Source organism: Leopardus geoffroyi, chromosome C3 (assembly GCF_018350155.1).
Source record: "Leopardus geoffroyi isolate Oge1 chromosome C3, O.geoffroyi_Oge1_pat1.0, whole genome shotgun sequence".
In the NCBI taxonomy this organism is placed as follows: Eukaryota; Metazoa; Chordata; class Mammalia; order Carnivora; family Felidae; genus Leopardus; species Leopardus geoffroyi.
The window spans coordinates 67,904,448-67,931,639 of NC_059338.1; the positions used below are offsets into that span (position 1 = coordinate 67,904,448).

A 27,192-nucleotide genomic window follows, 5' to 3' on the forward strand; every position below is an offset into this window, starting at 1 on the left:
ACACCCAACGGGGAAAGGCCAGTCTCTTCAACAAATGCTGCTGGGAAAACACGCAGAACAATGAAAGCAGACTTGTATCTTACACCGCTCACAAAAATTAACTCCAAATAAATCTAAATACCATAGAACTGATACCATAAAACTCCTAGTAGAAAATGTAGGCAAGAAACTGCTCGACATTGGACTTGGTAATGATTTTTTTTGGCCGTAACACCAACACCACAAACAACAAAAGCAAAAATTGATTCATGGGACTACCTCAAACTCAAAAGTTTCTGCAGAACAAGATAAACAATCAACAAAATGAAAGAACAATTAACAAAATGGGAGAACAGTTTTGCTACCCATATGTTGGAGAAGAGGCTAATCTCCAGAGAACTCCTGCAATTCAATAACAAAAAAACACAGTATCTGATTGGAAAATGGGCGGAGGAACTCAAAAGACATTTTCCCAACGAAGACACACAAAGGCCAGCAGGATAAGATGTTCAACATCATTCATCATCAGGGAAATGCTGATCAAACAAAACCACAATGAGACACCACCTTGCACCTGTTAGAATGGCCATCATCAAAAAGACAAGAGGTAATGAATTTCGTAGTTCCATACACATTTTAGGACTGTTTGTTCTATTTCTGTGAAAAGTGCCTTGGAATTTTGACAAGGGGTGGCATTCAATCTGAGGCTTGGTTTGGGTAGTGTGGGCGCTTTACAATATTAATTCTTCCCAGCCATGAGCATGGAGTATCTTTCCATTTATTTGTGTCTTCTTCCTTTTCTTTCTTCAGTGTCTTAATGTTTTCAGAAAATAGGTCTGTCACCTCCTTGGTTAAATGTATTCCTCGGCATTTTATTCTTTTGACACAATTGTAAATATGATTGTTCTCTTAATTTCTTTTTTGGATAGTTTGTTGTTGGCTTATAGAAATGCAACTAATTTTTGTACATTGATTTAGCATTTTGCAACTTTATTTTATTTATTTATTTAAAAAATTGTTTTAATGTTTATTTTTGAGATAGAGACAGAGCATGAACGGGGGAGGGGCAGAAAGTGAAGGAAACACAGAATCCCAAGCAGGCTCCAGGCTCCGTCAGCACAGAGCCCGACGCGGGGCCCAAACTCATGACCCATAAGGTCATGACCTGAACCGAAATCAAGGGTTGGACGCTGAACCGACTGAGCCACCCAGGCATCCCTCAAGTTTTCTTTAATTGACTTTTAGCGACTAAGAATTTCCTGGAAAACCAGGCACATCATCATTTAAGATTTATTTACATAGTGTTTCTAATAATTATTGGAAAAAAAGCCCAAATGGACATTTACGCTAAATTAAAAATTATAGCTGAGCCTTGAACACAGGGGTTAGGGTGCCGACCCCCCATGCAACTGAAAATCCACGTAAAACTTTTGACTCCCTAAAACTTCTCTTCTAATAGCTTGCTGTTGAACAGAAGCCTCACTGGTAACAGTCAATTAACACACACGTGGCATGTCACATGTATTACAGACTATATTCTTACAATACGGCAAGGTAGAAAAAAGAAAATGCCGTTAGGAAAACCATAAGGAAGAGAAAAATACATTTACAGGCCTGTCCTGGTATTTATGGGGAAAAATCCGTGTAGATGGACCGGTGCTGTCCGAGACTTGACTGCATCTGTTCTCGAACTGCCTGCTTACCGGGTTGTATAACATCGAATTGTTTTCCTTTAAGTTCCGAAGCAGACTTTTTCCTTTCTTGGATCATTAACTTGTGTGTGGGACAGAACTAGGCTGATGTAGGCACACCGGTTGTTAAAATGTCGAGCTATATCTGTGGTGGTTGCTGAACAGGCCTGCCTCATGCCCTGGAGAGCCCACTGTCGGCCCTACCCCTGCCCACCCTGGCCCTCTACCCCCTGTCAGTCCTCTCTGGTGGTCTCTGGACCTGAAGCTGCTCTGTGACAAGAGTTGGTGCTCCCTGGTTGGTGCCTGAGCCACAATGGCTGCCGGATGCCTCCCATATCACTCCTGCATAGGAGAGTTTTGTAGGGTCGGAGGTCAGTGTGTGGGCTTGAGCGAGACGGCCTGGGTTAGAGCGTGGGCACCACTTAGAGGTTCAAGATGTTGGACAAATAGGGTGCCTGGGGGCATGAGTCAGCTGAGTGTCTGACTTCAGCTCAGGTCATGACCTCATGGCTCATGGGTTCGAGCCCCACGTCGGGATCTCTGCTGTCAGTGTGGAGCCTGCTTCAGATCCTCTGTCCCCCCGTCTCTGCCTCTCCCCTGTTCACACTTCTCTCTCTCTCAAAAATAAAAACATTAAAAAAAAGATGCTGGACAAATGTTGAATCTTTCGATTTAGTTTTCTCCTTTATAAACATCGCCCTTATAAACCTTCTGAAAGCTGACTTGAGGATTAAATGACAAGTCTGTATAAAGCAGCAGCATGGTATTTGCAACATATTGCACACACACAATAGATGTCAGCTATTATCCACACGTATCTAAATATTACTATATAGGTAGATCATAACCTGCAAGAAAATATTAGCAAAAAAATGACCTATCCACATAAAGAAAAAAATTTAATAATTTCCTTCAAAAATGTCCAACACTTTACATATATATTTGGGTTTACAAGAAATGCCCAGGGGGCCAAGCAGGTGACAGAAATGCCTGACGTGACTTGGGGGCTCATTATTGCCTGGTGAGCATGCCGGCCCAGGGCTGCCTGATCTTCTGAATTAATCAGGAGAAGACAGAAATTCAAATTTTAAATAAATACCCAGATTTAAATTAAAAAAATTTTTTTATGTTTATTTTTGAGAGAGAGAAAGAGAGAGAGACAGAGACACAGAGTGCCAGCAGGGGAGGGGCAGAGAGAGGGAGACACAGAATCGGAAGCAGGCTCCAGGCTCCGAGCTGTCAGCACAGAGCCTGACGCGGGGCTCGAATTCACGAAACGTGAGATCATGACCTGAGCTGAAGTTGGACGCTTAACTGACTGAACCACCCGGGTGCCCCATTAAATAAATTCCCAGATTTTAAAGTGTAGATAACCACATTGAAATGTAGGGGTTTGGGAGACATTCCCTGCTATGTGGCCATCTGCAGGGTGCCACCTCACCCACTCTCAGGATGTGTGTCCGAGGGCTGGTGACCTCAGTCCTGGCTCTCATAAAGATGCCCCAACTTTAGCTTAAAACCAAGACATTTAAGAAATAACCATGTCTTGGGGCCCCTGGGTGCCTCAGTCGGTGAAGCGTCTGACTTCGGCTCAAGTCATGATCTCATGGTTTGTGAGTTTGAGCCCCACGTGGGGCTCTGGGCTGACAGCTCAGAGCCTGCTGAGAATCTGGAGCCTGCTTCAGATTCTGTGTCTCCCTCTCTCTCTGCCCCTTCCCTTGCTCACACTCTGTCTCTCTCTCTGTCAACAATAAATAAACATAAAAAAAAAAAAAGAAAGAAACAACCATGTCTTTACAAAGCAACAGAGTAATTGATATAAACAGGTTAAGGACAGTTTTTAAGAACACGGGTTGATACTGGGCAAGTCTTCGGTAAACTGAAGTCACAAAGCTCTCCTGGGAGAAATTCGGTGAAACAGGTCAATATATTACGGACACAGTAATAATTAGCATTACTGAGCGTCTTATTATGTGATGGCACCTTACATATAGTGTCTGTGTTATTTACTTAACCACCATTAATCTCTTCACCACCCTTGTTATCCTCGTTTTCTCCTGAACTGGTAAACTCTCCTGGGACAATGACTCTTCTTGGTGAGTCGTCTCACAAAGCGGCTGTAAGTTTAACAAGCAAATAATGCCTTACCAGCTGCAAACCTCTTTGTTTTTCGGCCAGCCTCTGTCGTGCAATTTTTAGGACACGTTGAGCTTCTGCCACTTGGATCTGCTTGGGGCCCACGAGCTGAAAAAGAAGGTCACAACACCTAAGTGTTCAAAAAGGTCAAGTTTGCCGTTAAAAATGTCGCTTTTGATTGGCAGGCATTTGTGTCAATTCTTATAACAACCTCTCCTGGAATGATGTGCACAAAAGGGGTGTAAAGTAACTCACTGTGGTAACACACACTAAAACAACTAAAACAGCACAGCTGCCATAAATAAAACAACCCGACAGATGCATTTGCTATCTGCAGGCGTCAGCATAGGGTGTTTGAGGAAAGTGGTTCTCGTGAGGTATTCTGTGAGCACTGTTAAGCACGAGCTCCTTCTGGGACGAGGAAGCGTCCCTTCCGGGCTGTTCTAGATATTTCCGGGGAAAGAGCGTACCTTCTGCACTTCATGATAGTTATTCAAAGCTATGACCCACTGGCACATAGAGCAACAGGCTATAGAAACGAGGCCAATCTTGTTTGGGTTGAAATCAGGGAAGAGCAAAATTTTTTTCAGCTTCATGAAAACCTAGAGAAAACACAATTCATGTATTACAAGAAAAAGACGTGCTGAGCTGAGGTTTTCTTCCCCCAGTTCACATGAAAGTGAAATTTTATTTCGTATGAGAAATACTCAACTACTCTTCGGTGGCAGAATTAACGACACGTAGCCGCGGGTGCAACGGCCCTGCAGCAGAGGAGGGGGAAGTCGCTGCTGTAAACATCTGATTATTGTTACTGTTGTCACAGTGGCTTTGCTGTACTGTTTAAAAAGGAACTTTGTTTTATTTTTTTAAGTTTATTTACTTATTTTAAGAGAGAGACAAAGAGAAGTGGGGGGAGGGGCAGGGAGAGGGAGAGAGAGAGTCTCAAGCAGGCTCTGAGCTGTCAGTGCAGAGCCCAACACAGGGCTCGATCCCAGGAACCATGAGATCATGACCTGAGCTGAAATCGAGAGTCAGACACTCAACTGAGCCCCCCGGCTGTCCCGGGAACTCCGTTTTAAAACAAAAGTACACCAGGTTAACTTCCTCCAGCTTGCAAGGTCTGAAGCCTCCTTGTGCACCTGAGGCGTCAGGGAGCAGGACCCCGCCTGCAGCTTCTGCCGCCCGAGAGGCACATCTGCCAGGCACGGTGCCTATTTAAAGGTCTGTCTAGTCAGGGATGGTGGTGCGGCCGGGGGACACGGAGGCTCACTGAGGACACTCTCTCGCTCATCCGTGTCACGTGCCCAGAGAGCCACCTCAGCTCCATGGTACTCCTTGTTCCGAGGTGGGCACATACTATTTCTCATCTACTTTGGGGAGCCAGAACCGGAATAAAATCTTTCTTAGACTGACAGTCCTTTTGTCTTCCTTTCCAACCAGGCATTTCCCCTCTTGTAGGACAGAACCATTTTGCTAAATAATTTAGACGACAGGTGGCCCATTATTGGATTACTATTGGCGTTCTCATTACTGCTTCAAATACTGTCATGCTTTTAACAACTTCTTTAGACGAGCTATTATTTTAGCTTGAAAGATCTGTTTAAACCACAGGGAATCCTTTTGGTAAGAATGCTTCAGAGAGTGAGCAGCTGTTACGTTAATTCATGAATAATATGGACATCAACATTAACACTTTGCTAAACAATTCACCTTGTTCATACAGTGCCCTACATCCCAATAGCCAGATCATCATTCTAAGTAATTAATTAACTGTGCAATGAGCTCTTGGATGTCTGGCTTCCCTATTACGTATAAAGGAACGGGTTGCTCCTGTGACCTAGCGTAATGTCTCTTATGTCCCCTGGAAGGAAGCTACTCCACCAAGCTGTTCCTCCAAGACTCACCCGCCCAGCACGGCCTCCCACCTGCCCGGGGCCCTGAGCCTGATGCTTGCAGGCCTTGGCCCTGTTCTCATGCTCCTGGAATCCTACGGGAAATCTATATTCTTCTGAATTCAATCTACTCCAGCAAAGCCCTTCACTAGGCATCCAGACTACCTTATTTTCTTCAATTTGTTCTATGCCCCAGTCTGTCCCCCATCTCCTCAAGCACGAACTAATATTTTTTAAGTGTTCATAAGAGTTTCTGGCACATGCTGTTCTATGAATATTTGTTGAGCAAATAAAAATAAATCTCAGGGATCTAGTTCAAGATGGTGATGTAGGAGGATCCCACACTCGCCCCCACCCACGGACAGACCGGGAACTACACACAGAACAGTTATCTCCAAAAGAAACCCAGACACGACCTGAATGACTCATACACATCGGGTGGATGTTCTGAGACACCCTCGAAATGGGCAGGAGGAGCTAAGACGCAATCTTGCCGTAACCTCCACTCTTGGCACAGTAACCCACAATCGGGAGGGAACTCAGCAGCCCAAGCTTCTCTCCGAAGAGTAGAGGGCTTGAACCCCACATCTGGCACCTCAACTTTTTAAATTAAAAAAATTTTTTAAATGTTTATTTATTTAAAAAAAAAATTTTTTTTTCAACGTTTATTTATTTTTGGGACAGAGAGAGACAGAGCATGAACGGGGGAGGGGCAGAGAGAGAGGGAGACACACAATCGGAAACAGGCTCCAGGCTCTGAGCCATCAGCCCAGAGCCCGACGCGGGGCTCGAACTCACGGACCGCGAGATCGTGACCTGGCTGAAGTCGGACGCTTAACCGACTGCGCCACCCAGGCGCCCCAATGTTTATTTATTTTTGAGAGACAGAGAGAGAGAACACACAAGTTGGGGAGGGGCAGAGAGAGAGACACACAGAATCCGAAGCAGGCTCCAGGTTCTGAGCTGTCAGCATGCAGCCCAAGGCAGGGCTCGAACCCATGAACTGGGGGACAATGACCTGAACTGAGCTGCAACACCTAACCCGACTGAGCTACCTGGGCACCCCTGCACCTCAACTTTTTAGACCTGCACCTGAGAGAAGATACTGGAAACACCTAGTTTTGCAAATCCATAGGGCTTCTATTCATGAGACCCACAAGGCCACAGTGAGCTGAGAAACAGTCCTGAAAGGGCTGGTGCAGACTCACCCACCCCAGGGCCCAGCACCCAGGAGGGCGACTGAAAAGTTTCCAGCCTTTCAGTGAAAGAGGCCTATTTGCTTCGACCTGAGGGTCAGTCTTGTAATTCAACATACCCCCAAAAACTAGCAGAAGAAGAACGAGTGGAGTACAAAGTCAGTAGAAGGAAGAAACAACAGGAACGAGAGCAGAAATAAACGACACAGAGACTGAAAAAGCAATGGCGAAGATCAATGAATCTAAGAGTTGGTTTTTTCGGAAAAACAAACAAAATTGAAAAACCTATAGCTAACTCACCAAGAGAAAAAGAGAGAGTGCCCAAAGAATAAAGGGAGAGGGGCGCCTGGGTGGCGCAGTCGGTTAAACGTCCGACTTCAGCCAGGTCACGATCTTGCGGTCCGTGAGTTCGAGCCCCGCGTCGGGCTCTGGGCTGATGGCTCAGAGCCTGGAGCCTGTTTCCGATTCTGTGTCTCCCTCTCTCTCTGCCCCTCCCCCATTCATGCTCTGTCTCTCTCTGTCCCAAAAATAAATAAACGTTGAAAAAAAAAAAAAGAATAAAGGGAGAAACAAAAGAGATATCACAACTGATACCATAGAAGTACAAATGGGTCACAAGAGACTGCTATGAACAATCACACACCAAAAAATAGGACGATTTAAAAGAAATGGATAAATTCCTAAAATCATACAGCTTACCAAAACTGAATCATGAAGAAATAGAAAATCTGGACAGAATAGTTATTGGTAAGGAGACTGCATGAGTGGTGAAAAACCTCCCAACAGACAAGTCCAAGACCAGTTGGCTTCAGTGGTGAATTCTACCAAACATTAAAAAGAATTAATATCAATCCTTCTCAAAGGCTTCCAAAAAGCAGAAAGAGAAGAAACACATCCAAACTCACTCTATGAGGACAGTATTACCCTGATACCAAAACCAGACAAGGATGCTGCAAAAAAGGAAAATTAAAGACCAACATCCCTGATGAACAATGATGCAAAAATCCTCAACAAAATATTAGGAAACTGAACTCACTATTACACTAAAAGCACCATAAACCATGATCAAGTGGGATTTATTCCCAAGGGCAAGGATGGTCCAACATCAATCAATGCGATACACTGCATTAAGAAAACGAAGCATAAAAATCATACTATCATCTCAATAGATGCAGAAGAAGCATTTGACTAACTTCAATATCCATTCATGAAAAAACTCTCAACAAACTGGGTATAGCCAGAATACGCCTCAACATAATAAAGACTGTACATTACAAGTCCCCAGTTAACATCATACTTAGTAGTGAGAAGCTGAAAGCTTTTCTTCTAAGATCAGGAACAGGAGAAGGATGCTTCCTCCCACAGTATTGGGAGTCCTAGCCAGAGCAACTGGGCAAGAAAGAGATGAAAGTCATCCAAATTGGAAAAGAATAAATAAAACTGTCACCATTACAGAGGACGTGATATTACATGTGGAAGGCCCTAAAGACTCCATCCAAAAACTGTTAGAAGAAACAAATTCATTACAGTTGCAAGATACAAAATCAATATACAAGATTCAGCTGCATTTCTCTATGTCAACAATGGACCATCAGAAAGAGAGATTATGAAAACAATCCCATTTGTGGTTGCATCGAAAAGAAAATATCTTGGGGCACCTGGGTGGCTCAGTTGGTTGAGTATCCAACTTTGGCTCAGGTCATGATCTCACGGTTTGGGGGTCAAGCCCCACATCAGGCTTTGTGCTGACAACTCAGAGCCTGGAGCCTGCTTCAGATTCTCTGTCTCCCTCTCTCTCTGCCCCTCCCCCACTCATGCTTGCTCACACGCTTTCTTTCTCAAAAATAAACATTAAAAAAAAAAGAATAAAATACTTAGAAATAAATTTAACCAAGGAGGTGACAGACCTTCTAGTACCCTGAAAACTATAAGGCATGGATGAAGGAAACTGAGGAAGACACAGTAAGTCAAAAGATACTTTATACTCACCAATTGAAAGAATATTGTTAAAATGTCTGTAATACCCAAAGCAATCTACAGGTCGAATGCAATCTCTATCAAAATTCCAATAGCATTTTTCACAAAAATAGGACAAATAATCCTAAAATGTATATGGAACCACAAAAAATCCCAAATAGCCCAAAAGTCTTGAAAAAGGAGAACAAGGCTAGAGGCATCTCACTTCCTGATTTTGAACTGTGTTGCAGAGCTACAGTGATCAGAACAGTGTGGTACTGGCATAAAACAGACACACAGGTCGATGGAACAGAGCAGAGAGCCTAGAAATGAGCCCATGCAAATATACAGTTGATTCATTTATGTCAAAGGAGCCAAGAATATATGACGGGGAAAGGACAATCTGTACAATAAGTGATGTTGGGAAAACTGCACAGCCACATGTGAAAGAAGGAAGCTGGACCCCTATCTCACATCACACCCAGAAATAACTCAAAATGGATTAAAGACTTGGAGGTAGACCTGAAGCCGTAACACTCCTGGAAGAAAACACAGGTGGTGAGCTCCTTGACATCGATTTTGGCAATGACTTTGGATTTGACACCAAAAACAGAGGCAACAAAAGCAAAAATAAATAAATATGACTACATCAAACTAAAAAGCTTCTGCACAATAAAGAGAACCATCAGCAAAATGATAAAGCAACCTACGCAGAGGGAGAAAATATTTGCAAACCACATATGTTGATAAAGGGTTAATATCCAACGTATATAAAAAACTCATACAACTCAATAGCAAAAAACAAAACCAAAACCAAAATGCACCAAAAACAAACAAAAACAAAAACCAGAAATAAATAAAACCCCAAACCCAATCGGATTAAAAAATGGGCAGAGGATCTGAATGGATATTTTTCTAAAAGAAGACACATAGATGGCCAACAGACACATGAAAACATGCTCAACATCCCTCCTCATCAGGGGAATGCAAATCAGAACCACGATGAGATACCACTCCACACCTTTCAGAATGGCTAGTAGCAAAAAGACAAGACACAACAGGTGTTGGCAGGATGTAGAGAAAAGAGAACCTTTGTGCACTGGTGGTGGGAATGTAAATTGAGGCAGCCATCATGGAAGAAAGTACGGAGGCTCCTCGATGACATTGAAAACAGAACTACCATATGATCAAGCAGTTCTACGTCTGGGCACTTACCTAAAAGAAACAAAAACACGAACTTGCAAAGGTACATGTATTCCTGTGTTCACTGAAGCACTATTTACAACAACCAAGACACGGGAGCCAACTAAGTGTCCATTGAAGGATGAACACATAAAGAAAAAATACACACACACATATACAATGTGATATATATATACACACACATATACAATGTGATGTGTATACACACACACACCTATATAATGTGATATATATATACACACACATATATGATGTGATATATATATATACACACACATATATGATGTGATATGTATACACACACACTCATATATAATGTGATATACATACACACACACTTATAATGTTATATATATATATACACACACACATAATGTGATATATATATAACACAACATATAATGTGATATACATATATATACATACACACACATATATAATGTAATATATATACACACACATACACATAATTAATGTGATATATATACACACATATATATAATGTGACATATATACATATACATATAATGTGATATATATATACATACACATATAATGTGTATATATATATATATATATAACACAGTGTATCTAACATGATATATATATATATATATACATACGCACACATATATAACATAATATATATCTATACACACATACATGTAATTAATGTGATATAATATATATGCACACATATATAATGTGGTATATATACACACATATGTGATATATATAACATACACACATATAATGTGATATATATATATATATATATATATACATACACACAAATATATATTGTGAGATATATCTACACACACATACGTAATGTGACACATATATATACACACACATATATAACGTGATATATATATAAAACACACATATAACGCGATATATATACACACACACTAATAATGTGATATACATATAACACATGCACATATATAATGTGAGATATATATATACACACACACACACACATAATACGATATATACACACATATAATGCAATATATATACACATACATATATTATGTGACATATATATACATAACACACATATATAAATATATATATATACACATACATATATAATGTGATATATATACACACAGACACGTATATGTGATATATATATCACACACATATAATGTAATATATATACACACACATATAATGTGATATATGTATACACACATATAATGTGGTATATATACACACACATATGTGATATATGTATACACGCACATACACGTAGTGTGATATATATATACACACATATAATGTGATATATATACATACACACAAATATATAATGTGATATATATCTACACGCACACATATATAATGCGATACACACACACACACACACACACAATGCAGTATTATTCAGCCGTAATAAAGAAGGAAATCCTCCCAGTGTGGCAACACAGATGGGCCTTGAGGGCATCACACTAAGTGAAATAAGACAGAGAAAGACGACCTCACTTAGATGTGGAATCTGAAACAAAACACTGAACTCACAGACACAGAGAGTGGACCGGTGGCCGCCAGAGGTGGGGGTGAGGGATGGTGAAAGGGGTCAAAAGGTGCCAACTGCCAGTTAGGAGAGATAAATAAGTCCTGGGGATGTAATGCACAGCACGATGACTATAGTCAACAATACCGTGTTGTACATTTGAGGGTTGTTACCGAGTAGATCTTACGAGTTATCATCTATCATCCTAAGAAAAAATATTTGTAGCTATGAGGGGACAAATGGTAAGCAGGTGTGCTGTGGTGATCATTCCGGGAACAAACACCGAATGCTGCACACCTGAAACCAATACAACGTTCCATGCCGACTGTATCTCAAATAAAAAAAATCTCAGACGCTTGAATCGCTCCTTGCCGTTACCTGGTGTGGTGCGATCCACCCAGAGAGACCTTCTCCCGCCGGTGGCCTCCCCGCTCCTTACAGAGATTCTCGGTGGAGGCGTTTTCCAACGTGGGCGGCACGGCGGGCTGCTGTCCCCGACGCTCCCGGCGACCCCGCCGCGTGTGGGCGTGGGGCCTGCTGCATCACCGCCTTCCAGTTGGAGCGCACGGGCCCAAGTTCCACACTGGGGACCAAGGGGTGGAGTGCGTTAATTACGCACTAATTAGGCACCGACTCTCTTACCTTGTCGGGGATGCTGTCCCTGTCCAGGTTGATCAGTTTTTTTAGGAAACCGGTTTGAGAAAGAAGGAACTTCGCCGAGGCCCAGTTGGGTTTCTTCTGCAGAAGAATGCACACAGCGTTCATGACCATCAGCACGAGGGAGGGAGGCCGCGTGTACACCCTGCAGCGGGCGGGAAACCACGAGGTCAGTACGCACAGATACTGAACCGGCACGGTCGTGCGATCTCACCCTCGGGGATCTTTAAACAGGGGGGCCTGTTGAATGTGGGTATCTTTGCTTTAGGAAGACGAAATGATAAAACCTGAACATGCAGAACAGTGAGGGAGAGGGCAGTTCTTGTCATTATGAACGCACTCAGGGCACAGTTCCTTAGAGTCGGAGCCCTCCCATTCCGTCCCAGCGTCGATGTGCTAGTGACGACGTGACGAGACCAGCACACCCCTCCCCTCAAATACGTCGTCTGACTTCTCTTCATTCTGATCTCGGGCTCCTATCGTAAAGTCACGGAAACAACACCGTGCGGGAGGGGGCGTCTCTCGGGTGGTTAATAATGTGATTACTGGAACACCGGAGGCCGCCTCTCCCTGTGTCCTAGTCCGAGTAGCGGGAAGGCAACACTGGAGAGCCAGGGGTCAGGATAACAGTCACAAGAAGCGAGTTTCGCTGAAAAGCCACCAGGTGTGGTTGCTATGCGACAGCCTTTGGCACTCGGGAACAAAAGGGCAGGTCCCCCCGTGGTAATGGGTCTCCCCCGCACGAAGCCATACACACTTCCCAAAAGAAGGCAGGCAACGAAGCCAGCTTTACGAGTGCCACACTGTCTACAGGGGTCACCGGGAAGGCCGCCCCGCCTTAAATTTCATCATTAGAGATTCATTCATTTAGATTCACCTTTGTTCTTTTACAATCTCCTTTTAAAATGCAGATATTTTTCAGGACTGACTAAGTCATTAACACTGTGTTTAGAACTAACTTATCAGATTGCTTTTCTGGGATTCTCAGTATGGCTTTTTTGAAATAAGGAGAATGATCATAACAGAGGAACTAGCGAGAGAGAGACAAGGTCCACAGAGGAGAAATGAGAGCTCCAAAAACAAGCTTTTCCTCAGTTTTGCCTGTGTTTGGCTCTTTTTTTTTTTTTTTTTTAAGTTTATTTATTTACTTTGAGAGAGAGAGACAGCGAGTGAGCACGAGCAGGGAAGGGGCCAAGAGAGAGGGAGAGAGAATCCTGAGGAGGCTCTGTGTTGACTGATGCAGAGATTGAACTCACGAACCGCGAGATCACAACCTGAGCTGAAATCAAGAGTCGGTCACTCAGCCCAGGAGTCCCTGCCTCTTTTTAAAGCAAACATCACAGGAATGTAGTCAAATTGAGATGAAATGTATTATCTCTAAAATTTTAATGTAAATTAAAGGGAAAACAGATTGACTTGACCACAGTTCCGCCTACATGTCACCTTCCGGAAACACATGCCCGATTCCAAGTGAGACCTACTGACACTGACAATCTGCTTTAGAGGCTCATTACTGCTGCAATCTGCACCTTCTCCTATCTCCCTCCTAGCGGTGATGTTGCTAGCTGGCAAAGGACCGTGCCGTCACCGGGCCGTTGTTTGCACTCAGGTGCTGGGAACGGCCATGAGGAAGGAGAACGGACTGGACTGGTCTCCCGCTGGGCGCCTCTGCTGCACTAAGAGAAGCAACAATGATCGTGTCACAAGGCTCCCCCGTTATCTGGCACTGGGGTCGAAGACATGCGCCTTAGCAGCATCACAAGGGAGAATCCTAGACAGACAAACACCCCCCGCCCCCCCTCCCCCCGTCCCCCGCAAGACACAAGGAAGGAATCCCGGGGGAGGGAGTTTGTCTGAGCTACTGTGGGGGGGGGGGGTGGCGCTGGGTCCAAGGACACCTGTCAGCATTGAAGTGGCTTAGCACCTGCCTCAAGCCAGACTCCATTCTGAGCACTTCAGTTTCCACTCATCCAACCTGTGATCCCCTCTGCACAAGAGGGAAACCGAGGCCCAGAGAGGCCCTACAGGTAGAAAGCGGCAAAGCCAGGGTCCCAACCCAGGGGGCCTGGCACTGGAGCCGTGGGCTCAGCCCCCTTCACACCCTGCGCTCAGGAGCCAACTGGAAATCGAGCTGGGCTCTCCTGGGAATCTGCCGGAGAAAAGCCAAGAGAACAGGACTTCTGGGACAAAGTCGGGAGGTACAGGGAGAGTGACGCTGGGGAGGCCCGGGCGTGGCTCCCGTCCCATGCCGACTCCAGCCACCCCCTCGCGCTCACAGGCCGCAGCCATCATGGCGTCAGCAGCTCCTGAAACCCAGGAAGCACATTTCTGCTTTTAGACTTTGGCGCTTTCCATCTCTCCTGCTTAGAACATTCCTCCTGCAGACACCTGTCTGGTTCACGTACAAACCTCACGAGGTCCTCCGCTTCCCGGCCGCCTCGTCGGACACTGAGAACGTCTGCGGGATGACCGCGTGAGGACGCATTCCCGTGAGTGAGGCAAGAAAGGACAACGATCAAAAACGTCTTCTGTTCCTGCCGTCTGTCTCTGCGTCCGACTGTCGCTATGGGACCAGCCTCCCAGCCCGTGGCGCACACTCTCCTCCCCATAGAGTCACGCTGATTAAAGACTGCTTCTTTGTCGTCTTCTCTTCTTGTCCCCAGATTACTAATGTAAATATCATGGTGGATTTGCTCACTCCTGCATCTTTAATTGAAATACTACTTTTCCTGGGGCACCTGGGGGGCTCAGGCGGTTGAGCGTCCAACTTTGGCTCAGGTCATGATCTTGCGGTTCGTGGGTTCAAGCCCCGTGTGGGCTCTGTGCTGACGGCTCAGAGCATGGAGCCTGCTTCAGATTCTGTGTCTCCCTCTCTCTCTCTGACCCTCCCCTGCTCACATGTGTGCTCTCTCTCTCTCTCAAAAATAAATAAACATTAAAAAAAGTTTTGCAATACATGTCCTACTTTTCTATAAATAATAGAAAACGGAACACATCTGAGAGGTGATGGCAAACTCTTGCCTGCTGGGCTGTGGAGCTCCAGTCTGGAGTGTCTCACCCAAAGATCCGAACTAGACACACAGGTCAGGTTCTGGACCTCGGAGCATCTCATTTCTCCTGGTATGTTCCTACGCGTTGGTCCTTCCTGGCTTCCCGCGCAGTAGGCGCCTGGACTCGGGCACAGGGCGGTGGGTCTCGGGGGGCTGCAGCACCAGGCGCGTGTCCCTGCGTCCCTGCAGCCCGTGGGCACAGGCAGCGGCCCCACAACCGCTGTCACCCCACCTGTGGGACCCCACATCACCCCGTGTCAGGGGTTTCCGGAACCGCCCTGGCTTCCGCCTGCACACCTGGGCACACGGTGCTGCGCCGGTCCCGGGGGCACATCTCACGTCTCTGAGACTGGCGTTTGGTTCACAGCCAGAAGCCCATCACGCAGTTTACCTGGCAGTCAGTTTTCTTTCTTGAGGCTCCAAAAAATGCCAATGCACCTGCCTCTGATGGCACCAGACACAGAGAAGGTGCAGCAGGTGACGCACAGAGCGAAGAACTTAAAGTAGCCAAGACGGGCAAAAGGGACTCAATCTGAAAATGTCTGAATACAGACTCATAACTTTACCACGCGTTTATGCTTTAGTTTGAGCTTTTCCAACTCAGAACAAACGAGGTGCATTACCTTAGCTCGGTGATGTCGGCTTTATCCAGGGTGCTCAGGGCCACGGTGGCCTTGTCCAGAGCTGGCAGCACACTCCTGATCTCTCTGGCGGTTCTCTGCAATAGTCAGAAGCCCCCGAGGCCGTGTGAACGCACAGGGTTTATACACCGTGCACGGTCACCTCTCTGTATAATTCCGTTATTGCAAAAGCCGTCTCAAGTCAGAACGACTTCCAGATACTTCTGCCGTCCCCCGCCCCAGCTTTCCTGGTCGTGTGACACTGCGGTGCTGGGGCCAGGGGTCCTGTTGTAAGATAAATTCGTACGACAGAGCTCAGTGGGTAGTGGCAGAGAAACGAGGCTGGTGACATCTGCATCCAGAACCCGGGTTTTCTGTGGAAAGTCCTTCTGTTGATCAGGAAGTGGGGGGTCAGGTTCTCACAGACACCTACTCAAAGCGGAAGTTCACGCCTTCGCAATGACTCCAGATAATGCAGGGCATACTATTCCAAACCTGCCATTCGTGTTCCGCTTTTCTGGAAGGGAGGCTATGCAAAAAGAATTCATCAGAATTTCTAAGTTTTGGGGAATAGTGACTGCATTTAAAAAATTGTTTTGGGATATCTCAATGAACCGTGAAAAATTACAGGTTCCTCACACAGACATATGTGAAAAGTGCCTTATTTTATAATTTAAAATTTTTATTTACAAATAAATATTGAAGGCAAAAATTCGTGGACCATAACACGAAAGGGATTAAGTGTTAAAATCCATACAGATTATGTGGAGAGAGGAGGAAATGCGATGACAATTTTCAGGTCATACCAAAAGCTATAATTTATTAAGAGGAAAAAATACATTTAGGACAGAGGCAATGATCTGCCTCTTGTCTGCTTAATAATCCAATTCATAAAGAAGAATGTGTCATGTGATCACACTGGAAAAATTCAAGGTTCTGGCTGAGTGTGCAAGAAATACTGACATGAGTGAAAACACGAATATCAGAAAACAACTGAAGACACTGGTGGAAAATTGGTAATGAATGCTTTCCATTCACTCGACATCTAAAATTATTCGCCCCCAAGAAACCTTGAAATGCCAGTTTGCCTACAGCCATTGAGAGTGACGTTAAAAATATTCATGGTGTTATCAGTGACATTATGAAATTGAAGGAAAACGCCTTAAACCAGCAAAAACGAAAACCGCACTTTTGTGAACTGCGCTGGCCACCCCATGGGAACGATAGCCCCGATTTTCACACGAGGACACGCTCAGCCCGCGGTGGGAAAATGCAGGAGGGAGGCGTTACCGGGCATCTAAGGCAGATAATCAACAAACATTACCATGTTATTTTTCTAGATTTTGTGACGTTTGTAGTAACTGTCAGCTTTTAAAAATTTGTATTTCATTTGATGTTTTACTTATGTAAATAAATACTTTTATGTTTAATTGTGAACTAGTAATTTTAGATTCTAAAAAATATGCCCCCAAAGCCGTGTGAGCTTCAGGCCCCGCACAACCTGGACTTGTCCCTGAAGCCACACCCTGTGATGGGGGCACAAACAGGAACCGCAGAACAAAACACGAACTCTTCTGTATCCATTTTCTTTCGGCCGGAAGCTAAAGACTGAAATCAGGCCCAGCAGGGCCCGCGGGTCGCCCACGGGGGACTCTGGCGACCCGAGGGAGGGGAGAGGCCCACCGCTGGGAGGGCTGGCAGGGGGTGGCCCACCATTTAGGACGTGTGCTTGTGTGCACGCAAGGAAGGGCATTTGCTCTTACGCCATCGAGTGTGAAGCAAGCCAGCCCTCAAAACGAACAGGGTCCTAGAAGGCTCCCGAGAGGAGCGGGGGCTTGGGGACGTGAACCCGGAGGCAGGAGGGGGCAGAGAGGGGCGGCCGCTCCCTGCTTGTCCTGGCCATGAGCTGCGCCCCCTCTCCTCAGCCATGGCCTAACGTGAACATGACGCTGATCGAATCGGGCCCGACGCGGAGCCAGCCGTCACGTCTGTAAGTCCCCTCGGGGACCGTCTGAGATGTGTGTCCGCATCCACTCTGCTCGCGCGAACCCGCCCGTGGGGGCTGACTGTGCTGCGACGTCTGCCAGCGAGAGGAGCTCGTGCGTGTCATTTACAAATAAGTCACTGCACACAGATCGCGGGGACCGGCTTACGTGTAGCTTTTGGACGGATGGAGCTGATGGAGGAGAAACCGCCGCCCGTGGAAGACGCGAGAGGCTCACCCTTCATGCCCTCTGAGCGGGTGTGCCCGAGCAGCCCAGGGGGGCAGCTGGCCGACAGCTGCACCGAGCGGATTCCTGCCGGGCTCCCACCGGAGGGCTCGGAGGGCTCGGCCAGTGAAACAGGGTTAAGACCGGTTACGCGTGTAACTGGTGACAACGGGTGCCCGGGGCGGCTCGGTCCCCGCAGGCGCCCCTCTCGCAGGCCACGTGTGTCTGTGATGTGGCTCAGGGGACTTCCCACTGTGGTGACCCCGAGAGCCGGGCTGTCTCTGTCTCTGCCTGGGGAGGCAGCTTTCTGGGGGACAGGGATCCTGCGTCTCTGTGCTCCCAGTTCCGTCTACAATAAATCCTTGTGGGGCTAAGAATTAAAAGCATCCATACTTGAGCACGACAGATTTAACAGCAGTCAACCCAACCTTCAAATTTTGGGGTTGGGGGATAATTTTGCAAACCTCCAAGTGATTGTCATGGATTGTATTTTAGTCTTACCTGAGCACATTCTTCCACAATTCTGACTTCTTCTGCCATAATTTCTTCATCTTGTTGAACCAGCATCTGAACTTTCTCAACTACTTGTGAATCTTTCCACAGTCTTTCCATCAGGGCTTCCTTTTCCTAATGAAACACACAGTTCTTTGGAAGATGAATTTTCAGAGACACGGCATCTCTTTTTTGAAGAGAAATTCGTTTAAAGAAAAATCCACAGCTCATTTAATTACTATAAAATGTATCAAAATCAGCCTAAATATATTTGGTTAACAGACGAAACCAGAGAGGATGACATAGCCAAGATCATTCTCTTGCAATGCACGTCAAGAATGGTAAGTATGATTCGTATTTTATTATTATTATTATTGTTACTATTTATTTTCTGTTTTTTTAAAGTAGACTTCACACCCAGCATGGAGCCCAATGATGGGCCTTGAACTCATGACCCTGAGATCGAGACCTGAGTTGAGATCACGAGTCCGATGCTTAGGGACACCTGGGGGACCCCGTCGGTTAAGCGTCCGACGTTGACTCAGGTCACGATCTTGTGCTTTGTGAGTTCGAGCCCCGCGTTGGGCTCTGTGCTGACGGCTCGGAGCCTGGAACCTGCTTTGGATTCTGTGTCTCCCATTCTTTCTGCCCCTCCTCCACTCTGTCTCTCTCTTTCTCACAAAAAAAAAAAAAAAAAAAGAGTCAGATACTTAACCAACTGAGCCACCCAGGCAGTGTGAGAAGCATGATTTTTAGAACACCCTGCAGGTTGCAAGTTACTACAGCATAGTTTAGGTTGATTTAACTAAGAATGACAGAATTTTCCCGTGTGAGCTTTTATAATTAGTTATATGCCTGCTATCACACTTAATTAGAAAATACAACGATGTTACTATTTTGCTATCATTGTTATTGTTTTGCTCATTTTACGATAAGAAAATTGAGCCCAAGAGGCCACGCAGCCACGTGCTAACACAGCAGGGCTCTGATCCATCTCTGCCAAGTGCCCTCGGCTTCCCAGCCTGTCATACTCAACTATAAAGTATTCAAAAGAGGTTTCACACCAGACGCACCTTTGTTTTTTGTTCTATCTGAGGGCCAAGAATCAAGAGCTCCTCCTGTGTTTCTGTAACCAGAGCGCTGGCTTCCAGGATCTTGGACAGGCCCATGTGCAAACGACTCCTGCGGGGAAGAGAGGGTTCAGAAGGTGTGAGACACGATGAGGCGTTAGCAAAGCAGGACCTTCTGTGCCCACGTGCCGTCATCGTGAAGGTGCCGACTCCCTGCGGCAGCCTCCGAACGCCTTACCTCTTGGGCTTTTGGCTTTCCCCCTTGGGAAGGTAGATTCTTTTGTATTTGTGTCTTTTTTCTTTTACAAATAAAAGCACCAATTTATTTATTTATTTATTAAAAAAATTTGTTTTAAACGTTTATTTATTTTTGAGAGAGAGAGAGAGGGAAACAGACAGAGCACGAGCAGGGGAGGGGCAGAGAGAGAGGGAGACACAGAATCCAAAGCAGGCTCCAGGCTCCGAGCTGTCGGCACAGAGCCCGACGCAGGGCTTGAACTCACAAATGGTGAGATCATGACCTGAGCCGAAGTCAGACACTTAACCGACTGAGCCCCCCAGGTGCCCCTAAAAGCACCAATTTAAAAAAGATACACGTTTCTGATTTGGCCTCAAAGTCTTACCTCTTTGCTTGCATTTCCTTCTGGCGTGACCTCAAAATGTGAGCAAATGTATCCATGAATCGCAAGTAGCTGTTGGGAGTGACGTAATTACGCCGTCCGGTTTTCTGAAAGTATTTTGTGTTCAAGTCTTTTATGCTTTTGTGGATTTGGACACACGTCGAGGCGAGTTTTTCCTTTAAGTGCTGCAAAATAATAATTTTCAAGAATTCATGCATCAAGAAAGGGGAAATTGAACATGCTGAGTAACTTGAAAGAGTATCATTCTGGGGTGCGGGGCAGTTGATAAAGAGCCTGGGTGAAGGGGACCAAGAAAATAGAAGTTTTAGGGGTTTGGATGGTGTCAGGAGTGGACAAGGCAACAATATGGCCAGTGACTAATGACTCGTTCCTCCGGGCCTGACCCGCATTTCTGCTGCAGCCATCCAAGGGTTTACGGAGCCGCCATCATGGCCAAGGTTCACGGTGACTGACTGACTGATTAACGTCTCCTATCGTCCTTTCCGAAAGTGGGTTATCAAATGCACAAGACTCAATTTCACTTCCTTGAGTGAAGGAAAGCTGTGACAACGTAAGGCCTCGAAGGATATACTGATATGCTGGGTGGGAAAGGCGGAGGAGAAAGAACGCTCGGGGGTAAGTTTCAGGGAGAATTCTGTCTGGGACGCAAGCTGGCGCCCACCCTGGCCCACGGGGGTCTAGCCGTTCCCTGGTCAGCTTCCCCCCATCCGGCTCTGCACAGACTGTCCCCGCGGCCTTTCGCTCCTTGGACGCTTGGCTAGTAAGGCCGCAAGCCCTTTTCCGGGTGCCGCACCGAGTTTCGGGGTGTATGCCTTTACAGCTTCTCAGAGGCTGGGAAAAGAGCCCTCCTTACTGCGGCTCGCGAACTCTGAGCGAACGTGGTCTGCTGCACACAAGCCAGAGGCGTTTCCGGGGAACACACAGAAGGCTGCGGCCACCTCACCACGGCATCTGGCACATCTTCTCCCCGTCCAGGACACCTGCTGGTCTCCTCGGGGCACAGTAGCGGGGAGACCCAGGCAGGGAGGAGTCTGGGCGTCTTTGAAATCGGATGGACCAGGGGGCAAAAGACACGGGAGCTGATAGAGTCAAGACAACCGCTTGACGTATTTCAAATTTTTGTCCACCTAGGATTCACTGCTATCCCGGACAGAATTCTGCCAGACGCCGTTCACAGCCTGGAACGTCCCTCGTGTCAGGTCTTTAAAGGAGGCTGTGCTTACCTCCCTGCTGCCTAAGTCCACCTTCTCTCTTAGGAAAGAATCGGCCACAGCGAGGAGGGCATCCTCTGGCCACTCCCCGTACCAGTCCACCGTGCAGGCGGTGACCACGGAAGGGCGCAGTCGGCACTGCTGGCGGAAGCTGGGTCCTGTGGGACTCACGGTCACAAAGACGTGAAGATTTTTATGTATTCTCTGCAAATTAATAAAAACACAAGTCGTTAACGTGGAAGCCACTGCTTTGGAAAAAACACCGTGATGGAAGTTCCGTTTGGAACTCGTTTCCGTTCTTTACCCAATGGGCGGAGAGGAGACCGAGGGCCTCCCAGAGCGGGGAGGTCTTGCGGGGGAAGCAGCCGGGTGGTGCTGGAGGTGGGGGGGCCCGGAGCGCCCCTTGTACAAGTCGGACCCTGGGGGGTGTGGCGCTCAAGTTCTGCTCCACAGGGACCTTAGGTCAGATGCGGCGTGGCGGGGGGGCGTCTGCTGCCCTCTTTCTCTGGGGTGCGGGCATTCGGGATGTTCAGAAAGTCAAGGAGACAAGTGGGCAGATGATGGAACGCTGAAAGGCACAGAGAGAACAGACGGGGGGCATCCCTCAACTCCCACAGCAGAAGGATCGGAGCCCCCACGCTCCTGTAGGTCTTTGGCAAAGTGCTAGTTTCCGTGAAATCTCCCTGCCTCTTCCCTCCAGAAGGCCTTGCGGTGCGGCTGCTTTTCCCGGCTTCTTGCCAGGCCGGCGTGGGCACAGAGTCTCCCTCGTTTCCAGGTGTCACTTTAAAGGAACCCACGTTACCGAAAGCAGCTGCGGTCAATCAGCGTTCAACGCACAGTCCCGTGTGTACAAAGCGATGGTGTGCTTGTGTGTGAAGGAACCTATGTGCCCCAGAAGCGTGCTAAGGCTGGAAGAGTGATGTGCAGAAGATTCTTTCTCTGCCTTTTCGGCTTTCAAAAACGTAGAAAAGCAAATTAAACCACTCGGCGCAAAATGCATACAACACAGAAATGTTTAAATCAAAAACGAAATGACCTCTCTTTGCTTTACTCATCCCCAAATTCCTACTTGAGGATAGTCAGTGTTCACAGTTTAAAGTATGCCTTTGCTGTTATGATTATTGGAAGACACTTCAAATCATTTTTGGAAGTGGAATTGTGGCATGAAATACACATGTAAGTAATTAAATAAACAATTGCAACTGATTTCTAACTGGGATTCTTGGTCTGTTTTCTTACTTCTGGCGTGCACTATTCTCTACACTCCAAATGAGGATTTCTTTGCTGTTCTTACTGATCATAATCTATATACACCGATCTAGTAACAAGGCACTGGAGTGCCACCAGTGATCAGAAAAATTGCTCTTTCTTTCTGCCATAGCATTTAAAAAATATAACTCGGGGCACCTGGGTGGCTCAGTCGGTTAAGTGTCTGACTCTTGACTTTGGCTCAGGTCATGATCTCACGGTTTGTGAGTTTGAGCTCACGTTGGGCTCTTTGCTGACAGCACAGAGAATGCTTGGAATTCTCTCTCTCACTGCCCCTCCTCTGCTCACACTTGCTCTCTCTCAAAAAAATAAATAAAATAAAATAAAAACATAACTCAATGTAAACATCCATTCATATGACATTGTCTCTTAATTGTGGATCCCATTCCTGGAATTTTCTACATCTTCTCCTTGTGCCGGATCATTAACTGTCCACTGAGAATGGAAGACGGCCCAGTTCAATTTTCGGATGACTCCATTATAGACAGAAACGGATCCCAGAAACAAGTCGGCCTGTGGTCCTTCCCCTGTGAACACCTGGTCTGGGCGGTCACGTCTGTCTCCACTGAGCCGCTGGTCAGTCATCGTGCCTTTAAGACACAGAAAGCTTAGCTCGTTGGTCTGGACGCTGTCTCCCTCCCACCCAGTCCTTTGCTGACCCCACTGCTGAGCTCCTTCTGACTATCACCTGCCCTCTCTGGATTACTCCTCCTGTGCCACTTCCAGGGCTGTCAAAGGGACGAAAGGACGAAAGGATTCTTGGATCCTGCCCTTCCCAGGATCTTATTTCTTTTTATCTTATTTTTCTTTAGAAAAAAATTCTCATGTTTATTTATTTATTTTGAGAAAGAGAGAGAGCACGAGCAGGGGAAGGGCAGAGAGAGAGGATCCCCAGCAGGCTCTGCGCTGTCAGCGCAGAGCCTGATGCAGGGCTCGAACCCACGAACCGTGAGATCATGACCTGCGCTGAGATCCAGAGTCAGACGCTGAGCCGACTGAGCCCCCCAGGCATCCCCTCATTCTCTCATCATTGCCTCTCACTGTTACCATTTTCTTTAGCCCCTGATCACCGGGCAGGCCCAGATCCTTGCCAATCTTGGCTTTCCCTAAGAGTGTGATGTGTGTGTGTCTCTGTGTGGGGATGGTTTGAGTGGACCCATTGGTTATAGCTTTGAAAACTCATTTATCCCCTCCTGAGAGGATTAAAAAAAAGAAAAAAGCAAGGCTCATTTAAAGACCTAAAAAAAATGATCCAACTTGGAAACCACGTACAGAATTATACATGTGTCTACTTTTAACGTAAGTGGTAATTTGCTGAAGCGAACCCACAAGAGCGCACCTTCTGGAAGAGTGCCAGTAAAGACTGCCTGTCGTCAACAGAAGCAGACGGCTCAGCAAAGGATCGGATCTGTAGCGCGATGGAGCCCAGCTCGTCATCTTCAAACAAGTCAAGGGTTTTATGCGAGTTGAGAACGCTGTCCAAATCTTCCAAAAAGGACTCCTTAGGTGAAACGGATATTCAATCAGGAGTGATTCCATTCTTAACACACCAAACTGAGACGGCCAAAGCATTTAAGGACAATTCAGGTTAATTTTTTTTTTTTTTTTTGAAAGCTAAACTTCTCTTAAACCCATCCAATGTCTTTTTTGTCTGAGTAAAAATAAGCATCGTCCCTCCGTTCATTCACTGGAACAGGAGAGAGACGTGTGCGGTACTGAGGGCATGCAAACGCCCGTGCCACTGGGACCAGACTCATGGCAGGGGTGGGGGGCGGTACGAGCAGCGCGGGGACCTGGCTCCAGACGGCTTATGGAGACCACCACACACGCACGGGCTACAAGCAACACGGCGGCAGGGTTCCAGATCGAGCGAGAGAGGGGCCAGGGGACAAAGGGCAGTGAAAGAAACTCTACGAGAGGAGTTCTTACTGAAAAGTACGAGCATTTTCATTTTAAGAATAAACCCAAGCTGTGTTTAAAGAACATGCATTTCTACCATCCTGAGGCTCCTCAGGCTCCTGGTGTTTCAGCTCCGGTGGGGGTGGGAGAGGGCAGCCAGCTGGCGGGCAGGGGCCAGCAGGGCCAGGATTGCTGACGCGGGGCTACCGGATTTCCTGTCGCTCCCGGGACTCGGCTTATGAAACACACCGATTTCCCACTGGTAGTTTTAGCCACTCTGTGGTGCCGCGGCCTCGGCATCTATTCTGTCCCACCGAGGAGCCTGCGGGGACCCTGATGGTACGCCAGCCGCTCACGCGGCAGCCGGCAGAGTGACAAGCAGGAACGAGCTCCTGGTAGGTCTTCCCCGCCACCCGGGGTCCCCGTACCGAGTGCACCCCTTAGATAGGACCCCGTGGGGGCGCACTGAAACACTGCTCTTTAGATTTGAGCGGACAGATCTGGCCCCGACCCGGGAACCCCGAGTCACTCCACTCACAGACCCCGATGAAGGCACACGCCCCGGGTCCTGCCTCTCTGCCCGCACCCCGCCTTGACCTCCCCGCACGGTCCCTCGAGGCAGTAAGAAACTTGTCTATTTCAGCGTCTCTTGTCGTCTTCTGCGGAACTGTGGCTCACCATCCCCCCTGTGCTCCACTTAACGAATGCTAATTTAACAGGGTCAGGACACCATTTTGGGGATTCACATGGAAAGCGATGATGCGGCCAGGAGAAACCTGGAGAGTGTGGAGACGAGATCCAATGACCTCGAAGTCCTGGGTAAGATGGGTCCATCTCAGCTTTGACCTGATAGTGGTTTTCTGAAAAATGATTTCTTAAATTAAACAGCAGGCCCCTGGCATGAGACAGGACATCCTCTGAAATCCAGAAGTGCCTGGAAGAAACCTCAAGCAGAGGAAGAGGGCGGGGTATCTAGAGGGAGGGGTGCCTGGGTGGCTCAGCTGGTTGATCACCGACTCTTGGTTTTGGCTCAGGTCATGATCTCACGGATCATGTGTTCGAGCCTCACTTTAGGCTCTGTGCTGACCACGTGGAGCCTGCTTGGGATTCTCTTTCTCTCTCTGCCCCTCCCCCACTCACCCTGTCTCTGTCTCAAAAAACAAAAACAAAAACAAAACTTAAAAAAATAAATACATTTGGGAGAGGGAAGACATATAATTAAGGCAGAAAATTGGATACTATGGAGAACAGCAGATACCATATAGCACCCACTCGGATTTACCCTCGAAATACCACATGAAGGAAAAACAAAGCTCTAGGGACAGAGGCTCAGGATTAGAGAAGAAACAAGAGGAAAGTGAAACAACACTCATAAGTGTATGAGTCTGGATCATAGATCATAAACAATGTTGCCTTTAAATGTCGCCACAAAGAAGTAACTACAATCTGAGCCGGATTCCCCAATTCCGTGGAGGCCGAGGAAAGGCATGGTTTACACCAAGCAACAGATTAAAAAAGTAGCTGGGTGATTAGCATTTTTTTGTTTGTTTGTTTTGCTTATCTGTAAACAAAGCATCTCCTGCAAGGAAAGTGCTAAATTCGACGGTGAAATTAGCACAGGACCCTGTGCCCCAGAGTAGACAGCGGATTCAGATGATAGTGTTTTTTGTTTTGTGTCTTTGTGGGTTTTTTTCCAAAACCCAGACTAGAAAACAAGTTCAGCTACACAGACAAATTACTCGCAATGAAAATTATATTTCGTTGATTACAACGAAAATTATAAAGACGGAAAATGCTTCTGTCGTAGGGCTCATGCAAAACTACGTGCAGTGTGGTTTCCCAACCAGGGCCTCTGTGGGCTGTGCGTGGGGAAGGGCAGAATCATGAACACAGCAGGGACCGGCCAGATTTTCTTTCCGGATATTAAATGGGCGGGGCGGGGGAGCCACTTACACAGCAAACGTCAGCAAATAACAAAGATCAAAGGTACTTACCTGCTTTAGGTTTATGTTAGCAACTATCAAAGCGGTGGGGCTCCCTTCTAATCCTGCTTGGATAACCCCCCTTTTGAGGGCTTCTTTGAACTCCGCATGGGCCTGACTGTGAGCTGAGGGCACGGGGGACAGCTTGCACTCCATCAGGTGACACGCCAGGGTCGCACACGCTTCCTTCCCACACCCGTCTACTCCAATCTTTGGAAGAAGAACAATCCAACGTGAGGTTCCTGTGGACGCCCCGGGAATCTTTCAATCTTTCACCATTTCCCAAGTCTGTGCACCAGAAATTCACACAGTGAAAGTACCTATTTTTATAACCTTTTTGGGAAACACATTAAACATAGCTAAAGCTTTGATCAGAGTTCTGTAAGGTGTTCATACACATTCAATATTTTCTTCTTTGCTCTTTATGGTCTCTTGAAATGTATGAGACGCCTTCACTGTAAAGATAACCCCATCTGGAAAAATGGCATCGACAGGTTTACAAAATCATCGTTA

The 27,192-nt window shown here is 46.6% G+C and overlaps 1 protein-coding gene across 4 annotated transcripts in view; it reads right to left on the minus strand.

Annotated features, from left to right (window-relative positions):
• DNAH14 (dynein axonemal heavy chain 14) overlaps window positions 1-27,192 on the minus strand; it is a 257,879-nt gene that overhangs the window by 77,661 nt on the left and 153,026 nt on the right. For all 4 annotated transcript variants that reach the window (XR_006706041.1, XM_045453286.1, XM_045453288.1 and 1 more), the window contains 10 exons: window positions 26,692-26,889; window positions 24,138-24,299; window positions 21,542-21,733; window positions 20,301-20,482; window positions 19,681-19,789; window positions 18,617-18,742; window positions 15,909-16,003; window positions 12,221-12,380; window positions 4,277-4,408; window positions 3,819-3,914 (listed from right to left, as the gene is read on the minus strand). Coding sequence is in view for 3 of the 4 variants with exons in the window: in XM_045453286.1 (XP_045309242.1) it covers window positions 3,819-3,914; window positions 4,277-4,408; window positions 12,221-12,380; window positions 15,909-16,003; window positions 18,617-18,742; window positions 19,681-19,789; window positions 20,301-20,482; window positions 21,542-21,733; window positions 24,138-24,299; window positions 26,692-26,889 (1,452 nt within the window). In the remaining variant the exon portion in view is untranslated. The remainder of the gene's footprint in view (window positions 1-3,818; window positions 3,915-4,276; window positions 4,409-12,220; window positions 12,381-15,908; window positions 16,004-18,616; window positions 18,743-19,680; window positions 19,790-20,300; window positions 20,483-21,541; window positions 21,734-24,137; window positions 24,300-26,691; window positions 26,890-27,192) is intronic.